The sequence below is a fragment of the Pinus tabuliformis genome, chromosome 4_1, assembly GCF_031772625.1.
Source record: "Pinus tabuliformis cultivar Carrire ecotype Pingquan chromosome 4_1, CPIR1, whole genome shotgun sequence".
NCBI classification, from domain to species: Eukaryota; Viridiplantae; Streptophyta; class Pinopsida; order Pinales; family Pinaceae; genus Pinus; species Pinus tabuliformis.
The window spans coordinates 661,802,562-661,811,501 of NC_142303.1; the positions used below are offsets into that span (position 1 = coordinate 661,802,562).

Consider the following 8,940-nt stretch of genomic DNA (forward strand, 5'->3'; position numbering starts at 1 on the left):
CTCTTGTGTAAGAGCCCTTGAAGGTCTTTTCATTTTTGCACAAATTGCACTTCCATTCCCATGTACCACCCGAACCCATCTGCGTCACTTTGGTAACATACTTCCATATAGGATAATATTCTTGTTGCCTGCTTGCTTGAGTGGCTTTAGGGGCACTTGAAACACAACTTTGAGAAGCCATGATTGCTGCAAAATTACAATAATACAAAATGAAAAACTCACCCAATCTAGAGGCACTTGAAAACACTACTTTGAGAAGCCATGAATGATGCAAAATTAGGAAATGAAAACTCACCCAACTAGCTGCTGTCCACACTTTTCCTCTTGCTGCCAACACTCCGAAACACAAACAAACTCCTTGCTGCTGCTATAGGAAGCTCTTCTTGCAAAACAATGTGTGAGAAATGAGTGAAAGAAGTGCCTTTTTAAAGAAAAGAAGAGGCTCATAGGGTTTCTAGAGAGTTCTATTCTTCTCATATTCTAGAGAATTCCATTTGTAATTTATTTATTAAATTTAGTTAATAGCCACATAAAAATTAATTTATTAGTGTGTTTTGGTGTTAGATGGGGCCCACGCCCTCTTTCCACAAGTTGAGATGGCTGAAAAAGGCTAAAAAAAAACATTTCTTTTCCATCGTTGAAACTCGGCATGTTGCGCTGAAACTCCACCGAAACGCCGCCCGCTGCACCGTCTGGCATTTCGAAATCGCGAAACACCGTACGGTACAACGGGTGATGTTTCAAAGCTGTTTGGGCGTTTCAAAGCATCCCGGGTACTGGTACGCCACCAAAATAGATGTTTCTTGCAACATAGGCTGTAATTATTGGAGCAGCTGGCACACCATATCTAGACGGCCTTTTCTTCTTTGATATACATCTTCCAACAGAGTATCCTCGCACTCCACCATCAATACACTATCGTTCTAGAGGTCTTCGATTAAATCCCAATCTGTATGTAAATGGGAGATTTGTCTCAGTTTTTTAAACACATGGACAGGCAGAAGGAATGAAATGTGGGATCCCGTGAATTCAAGCATCCTTCAAGTTCTTGTTTTACTTGAAGGTCTCGTAGTAAATTCAAAGCCTTATTTCAACGAGGCTGTAGATTCCAAGGTTGAAGAGGTTGTGCATCCCCATTTTCAAATTGCAGTTGCTTGAGGACAAGCAATGTTGAGAAGGGGGGACTATAATCTTCCCAAAGGATTAATTGGCCTAACAGACAAAATAGCCTATCCATCCCTGTAGGCTACAGTTGTCAATAAAGGGGAAAACCCCAAAATTTCCAATTTTGGGTGAGTTTTTGGGTAGCTGGGCAAAGACACCCAAAATTGGGGTTTGAAGTGAAATTTACTCAATCATTAAGGAGGAGAGATCACTCTAGGAAATCTATAAATATGAGAGGGATTAATTCATTTTGATCATCATGGAATTGGATAATTTATCTTTGTTCTTTTGAGCCCGAGGCTCTGAGGGTTTTAAGACCGCTTTCCTCTTATCAAATTCAGTGGTGAAAGATTCCACCCTAGTTGATAAAATTCTTTTATCTTTCTAGTCTTTGTTTGGCATAGGGATCTCTCTCAATTATTTGGAGGAGCAATGAAGTAGCTTGAGAAAGATTTGAGATAAAGGCAAAATCTAGTCATTCTAAATTTGGACGAGTCTCTTTGAAGGAAAATTCTGCGCAGAACGCATCTATTCTAAATGCTGGATGTCACCTGAAACTAGATGAGACCCTATGCGTAAGGTAATTCTGCACAAGGAGTAGTTCAGCCCTAATATTAACGCTCAAGGACGATCTGACATCCCTATTCAGCCGTGATCTATCACTTCTGTGACAATGAAGGTCTATTAAATACATCTCTGAGTCACGGGTTAGAATAGCGAGTCTGAGGTAGTAGTCTAAACCTTTCAGTGTTGTGGCCATCCATGAGAGTTACCGAGCCCTAATTTCAGTTAACCATTCAACCGGTGGCAACATTAAAATTATTACGTGTTGGATCATAGTCTCCCACGACTATTTTGAGGTCAGCCCGTGTTAAATGAGTTTTCTGCGGCGGAGCTAGGGTATATATGCAATATTTTTTGCGACATACTGTTAGGACACTGTGGAACGAGTTTGTACAGCGGGACAACGAAAGAATTATACATGGTGGATGAGATCATTATTGTGACTTGCGATAACCACAACGAGGTTAGACGGGATTTTTTGTGATCATATGTACTGCAGTTCTCTTTTCTGAAGTCGTGTGGAGTATTGGACGTCACACTGGGCAGGTGTAGAAGGGTTAGAAGGCATGTTGAGCGTGGCCCAAACAGTTGGGTGGACATAGAATCGAGGATTGTCTAAAACCATATGAAACCACTGTTGGATCATTCTATATAACAGGTCCAGTCTGAATAAATGGGTCCAGTTTGTTTGGTAGGTTTTAATTTCTATTGTATTCGTATTGCCGTCTTGGAAGAATGCCATTGTTATGAAGGAATTACCACCAGACTGTCGGTGCACTGTAACAATAACTGTTGACAGAAATTTAATGAATACTGTGTAGAAATAAGAGAATTTATCTTGTTGGATTGGTTTGCACTGTTGACATATAATCAGGCTGATTGATTGATGAGATAGTTGGATTACACTGTTGAATTTATTTAACATTGGAAAAATCAGTTCTGCTTATTGAAGGTTATGTTATTTGTCTTGCATTAAAGATAAATTTTAACTACTGAAGGGAAACCTAGGGCAAAAAATTACCCCTATTACATCACAAAATTCTAGCATTTTGGTACAACCTGAGAGTGAAACCCTCTTTTAAAGAATTTTGTCTGGTCTTAGAGGCTTTTGGAAGTCTCAGTAATTTATAATTAAGCTCTAATTAGGCATTAAAAACAAAATGTGGGTCTCAACAAACAAATTAAGGTAAAATAAAACAATTATTTTTGGCGACATGTTGTCTGGACACTGAAATGTGCTTGAGATCTGTTTCAGTTTGTATGAAACATGTTTCCCGTGTCGTATATGGATTAAAGCGTGTGTCACTGTTTCAATACAGAAATGTGACTGGTACGAGGGGGGGTAGGGGTTGCATTTCCTGAAACATAGCTTTGGCTCAATTATGTATGCCTTCATCATGAAGAAGGGTTGGCCCTATTTGCCCCACATTCTTAAATGTTTTAAGCTAAAGTCATAGTAAAAGAAAGGGCCAAGTAATAAACCTGCCATCATAAGCTAGGATCGCTTCATACCGTCCTTTTTTTCCATAAGTGAGATGCTAGGCTAACCATGAACACCAGTGATGTATCATAGCACCAAAGAGCACACCACAGCCATCCATCTAAAGCATCAAGTGCAACCATTGAACAGAGAACTGGGTATGAAGGCAAGCTACCATATAAACTGATGATCCATCATGTAGCACCCCATGCACCATCATGGAGTAAAATAAGAGTACCCACAGCCATCAACATGCCCAACCAAGATGCATCTCAAGCCCGTCATCATCCCTGCAAGTTACCCCTGAAAACACATTTTACCACTCATGCCATCACGAGGATAACAAACAGTACAACCACCATTCTTATTTAAAGACAACTTCAGAAGCTAATTAACATCACATGTCCTAACCTTATCTACATTGATATGACATATGACTTAAATTAGTCACATAACTTAACTTTAAAAGCTAGAGAGTTAAAAGTGCTAGGTATGATGGATAACAATATGACCACCGCAGTTAATTCTATCGATAGTTCAGTGGTGAAACTTTTTTGTAATTCTGAGATTATGCCAACTAATTTTTTTTTATCTTCCAAGCAGTTATGAAGCCTAAAACCTGAGAATGTGAGTAATTTTACTGAATGGCAATGACATGCCTTTGGGAGAATGAGATTGACCGTGTGATCAAACTTCGTCTTCCCTATGTTAGTACTTGTTAATGCTTGTTCTATTTAATAATTAATATTTACAATGGTATATTTGTATTGGAAGGAAAGGAATATGACTGGCTTAATATTATGACTGAAGGTTTTATTTTCTTCACTCAATATGTTGGCTTGTCTGTCATATTTAATATTTATATTTAGAACTAACATATCAGATTGTACAGAGATGCAAATGAAAAAATGTTGCGTTTCATTGATGATGGACGATATTAGCTCTCGAGTTCATTTTATTAACTGCATGGAGATGCAAATGAAGAATGGATGATATAAATACTTAAGTTTATGGAGATGCAAATGAAGAATGGATGATATAAATACTTAAGTTTATGTTACTAATGTTTCAATATACCCTGAGGCTAAGTATAGATTCCATGCCAAATGGTCATATTTCCTACCTTTTCTAATTTTGATTTCGATTTAGGCATCATCCGTTCTCACAGATTCTTAATTTTGTCTGTCCATTACTTTAAAAGTCTTCCTTCTGATTTGGATACTTGTTTACTATCCAACTATTGTAAGACTTTGCAGGAGATTCTCCATGTCAGTCAGGTCTCGTTGAATTATATCTTCAATGCATTGTTTTACTGTATTTGTTTTGAACTACTGCCAAATAAAAGGGGCAGCAGTTGACAACATGGATCTATATGCTTAGAATTGCACATTTATTACCAGCTTTCTCATCCGTTTATCATGGCACAAACTATGTTTAAATTTTACTATTTTAGTGCATGGGTGTGATGTATGTTAATATTTCTGAACTGTGCAATTAACTAATCTTCACTGATCTTGCAGGACCATATTTCTGCTGCGAAAAACACGAAGAAAGTCACCTGAACTGTAAGGTATTATAGTTGCAAAAAATTAGATGGGAGAGTCCAGATATCTTCAGGTTCTCCAAATAATGATGTCCACCGTTAATGTGGGAAAGAATGAGGTTTATAATGTGTTTTCTCATTGGATGCGGCTCTTATTTTCAATAAGGAAATAATATATTTCATAGACTCTTTTTTAATATGGAAGCCTATCTTGTTACATAGGATTCCTTTCTGCTCTTGTAGTTTGATTTTGTTGTCTGTTGTATAATTGCCTTCGAACTGTCCATAAAATGTATCTTAATTTGTTGAGATCATCAATTATGTGGTTTCATTTATAAAACTAGTCTCTTTTTCCTCCCATGCATCTCGTGCTTTTGCATGCAAGGGAATAATCAGAAAACATTGAAGTGTAGTGTATACCGTGATGATATCTGGAAGGGTGATTATTGTCTGTAGCACCCCATGAAGATTAAATTTCTGGAAGTGGAATTAAATGGAAGAAAGTTAACTTTGGCAGACCATCATAATACGTGTCATTGCTTTCACCCCTCTTGACCTCATTTTATTTTGGGATGTTTTAGCCATCCGTCTCCTTTTGAGAGACAGATTTGAGTACTGTAATTTGCTGGAATTGTCTCAAGGTGTTGTGATTCAGCTCATCCAAATTCAGTCCGATAAATGAGTGGTTGGATGATGGATGACTTATTTTGATTTAATTCATGGTTTTTCCTTGTGAGATGAAACTTCAAACTTCTGTGATTCCAGAATGAGGAAAGAAACGATCGTATTTCTCGTGATGTACATGAATATGTAAAGGAACACATGAAGAATATGAAAATGGTTACATACAACCAATATTGTTTTTTACTAACAACATAAGCAAACATATGTAATTGCTTACGAATTTGTTTATTCCCAAACAAAAAATGGAGATACTTTTCATGTTACAAGAGTGATGGAGAAACTTTCATGGTACAAAAGTCATGTAGTGACCCCTTATTTGGATTCATAATGAATTATTATTTGAATGTCGAAACAACTATGATGCTTTCAAGTACAAATAGTTGGTTATAAACCATGCTTTATTTATTTATTTCTCACATTTGGATTTGACTTGTAAATTTAAAAACTGGTTGTATTTGGATTCCTGAAGGGATTGTATCTGTGGCTGCCTTGTTCTACATACGCTTCGTTATCTGTAGTTGACAAATACGAATGCTATGTGTACACAGTTAAATAGTATATTTGCACATTTGGTTTTTTATTTGGATATAGCTTTCTTTGTCATAATTGGTGTCACAGATTTAACACCAGCAAGTAAAAGTTTAATGTTTTATCCTATTAGTCTAGGCTGTATAGACCTTTGGAGCATGAAACTCATAAATGATAGAAAACACATATATATTTTATTAATAATTATGAATGATGGTTACAAGTGTGGGAGGCCCCCCTGGCTTAAATATTGCCTTGGGTGCCTCTTGGTGAATGGGCATGATATTTGATCGTGCCCTTTGCCTAATTAACCAATAGTTATAGATTATTTTTTACATAACATTGCCGCCTTCTTGAAATTTGAAAAGATGCTTTGTCCTCAAAACATATGTAACGACGGGTGTGATGGGTGTTGTTGACGAAACATTTCTGTCTCCCAAAAAACTTCTTCTTATGGTAAGACTTTCCACTTGATTAGGGATTCTTTGAGTATTTGTGATCACAACCTTTTTTCCCTGATGGAGATAATACCTTTTGGTTCTAGAATGACTCTTCCTTTGTCATCTAAAGTCGGAAGTGTTGATTGTGCTGACTGATGTTCACCAAGTGCCTTTTTATGGAAAATGTTGTGAACATGACTTTTTTTTAGGAAGGCTTAAGTTGTATGCTACTTGGTTGATCTTCTTGTTGATTTGGTACGGTCCATAAAACCTTGGTGCCAATTTGTTTTTTCCCTTCTGTTTTAAGGACAACTACTTGTAAGGCTGAAGTTTAACAAATACCCATTCTCCAACTTCAAATTCTCTCTCTGTTCTGTTTCGGTCAACTTGTTGCTTCATATGGTTTCTTGCATTATTTATATTTTCTTTTAGGGTTTGGACAACTTTTTGGGTTTTTTCTAACTAGTCTTTAATACTTGGAAGTTTTGTCTCGATGATAACAAAGTCCTTCCATACTAGAGGTTCGTAACCGTACAGAGCTTGAAATGGAGTCATTTTCGCTGACGTGTGGTAAGTAGAATTATACCACTATTCAACGAGATGTAACCACAGAGCCTACTTATTTTGTTTGTCTGTGGCATAACAATGTAGGTAGGTTTCTAAACATTTATTGACAACTTCTGTTTGACCATTTGTTTGAGGATGGTAGGCTGAACTCATGTTGAGGTAGGTTCCTATATGTTTGAAAAATTCATTCCAAAAATTACTCTTGAATTTGACAACTCTATTGCTCACAATGACTTTGGGAAATCCATGTAATTTGTAAACATTTTTGCAAAATATCTTAGCGATTTGTTTTGTTAAGTCTGATTTCCTCATTCCAATAAAGTGAGCATACTTGGTGAGTCTGTTGACTACTACAAAAATTTTATCCTTGCCATTAGACACAGGAAACCTTCGATAAAGTCCATTGATATTTCTTCCCATTTCTGATTCAGAATATTTAAACACTGAAGTAACCCATGTGTCATAATATTTTCATTTTTATTCCTTTGACATTTATCGCATTTTGCTACATATTTTTGAATATCATTGCTCATTCCCTTCCAAAAGAATGACTGACATGCATTATAGCAGGTTTTAAAGAATCCTACATGTCCGGTCGACAATGAATCATGCAACTCTTTAAGAATCTTGGCTTTAAATTAGGAGTTTGAACTCAGATAAATTCTTCCTTCGTACCATAGAATATCCTTTTTCCATTTAAATTTTGAATCTTAAGGAATGCTATTGATTATAGCACTTGTTTCTAGATCTTTCACATATTCACTTCGAATCTCATTAAGCCATTTGGGAACAATAACTAACACTGCAAGTAATGATGGTTCTTTGTCTTTCTTAGAGAACATTAACTACTATGTTATCTTTTCTTTTTTTATGTAATATATCCATGTTGAAGACAACGATTTTCTCGATCCATTTTTGTTGTTCTGTAGATATTGTTTTCTGTTGGAGGAGACACTGAAGACTATTATGATCTGTTCGTATTAAGAATTTACTTCCCAAGAGATATTGCCTCCATTTGGCTAATGCGTTCATATAACAAGCATTTCCTTGTTGTATGTAGACTTGAGACTTTCTTCCTTATTGAGCTTCCTGCGTTCAAATTTAATTGGGTGACCATCCTGCATTACTGCTCTTATGGCAAAACTTGAAGCATCACACTCAATTACAAATGGTCTCGAGAAGCCTAGAGGTTCCAACACAGGGGCATTAGACATAATTTCCTTCAAGTGTTCAAAACACTTTTTTGCTTCATCATTTCATTGCAATGAGTTCTTCTTTAGAAGGTTTGTTAGGGGTTTAGAGCGTAATTTTTAATAAATCTTCGATAATACTTGGTTAATCCTAAGAAACCTCTTAGTTTGGAGATATTAACTGGTTTGGGCCATTCCCTTATAACTTTGATTTTATTATGATCTTCTTTTACTCCCTTGGATATTATATGTCCGAGATACTCTACTTCTTTCCCAAATTTGCATTTGGACTTATTGGCATAGAACTAATGATTTTCTAATACAGTAAGAACTTGCTCCAACTTGCTCCAAATGTTTTAGGTGCTCTTTACATGTTTTACTATAAATTAGAATATCACCAAAGAATACTAACACAAACTTCCTTAGATATGGGTGGAATAGCTCGTTCATAGTAGCTTGGAATGTTGCTGGTGCATTGGTTAAACCAAAAGACATTACTTTCAACTCGTAATGAACTTCATGTGTTCAGTACGTAGTTTTTGCTATGTCTTCCAACATTATTTATGATTTAGTAATACCCTGATCTTAAGTTCAATTTTGAAAAGTATTTAGCTCAATGTAGTTCATATAACATTTCATCATTAAAAGGGATGGAAACTTGTTTTAATTGTTATTTTGTTTAGTCCTCGATAATCGACGCATAGTTTGAACGATCCATCTTTCTTTTGAACTAATACAACTAGAGCAACATACGGGCTTCTACTTTTTGTGATAATGCCA

At 36.1% G+C, this 8,940-nt stretch overlaps 1 protein-coding gene across 1 annotated transcript in view; it reads left to right on the forward strand.

The window, feature by feature from the left end:
- The window catches only part of LOC149177845 (ENTH/VHS family protein), a 142,337-nt gene extending 137,065 nt beyond the window's left edge, over positions 1-5,272 (forward strand). Inside the window, exon 5 of the mRNA XM_089420225.1 lies at positions 4,729-5,272. Within this exon, the coding sequence (XP_089276351.1) occupies positions 4,729-4,770 (42 nt within the window). The 3' untranslated portion in view covers positions 4,771-5,272. The remainder of the gene's footprint in view (positions 1-4,728) is intronic.
- Positions 5,273-8,940: the final 3,668 nt, after the last annotated feature.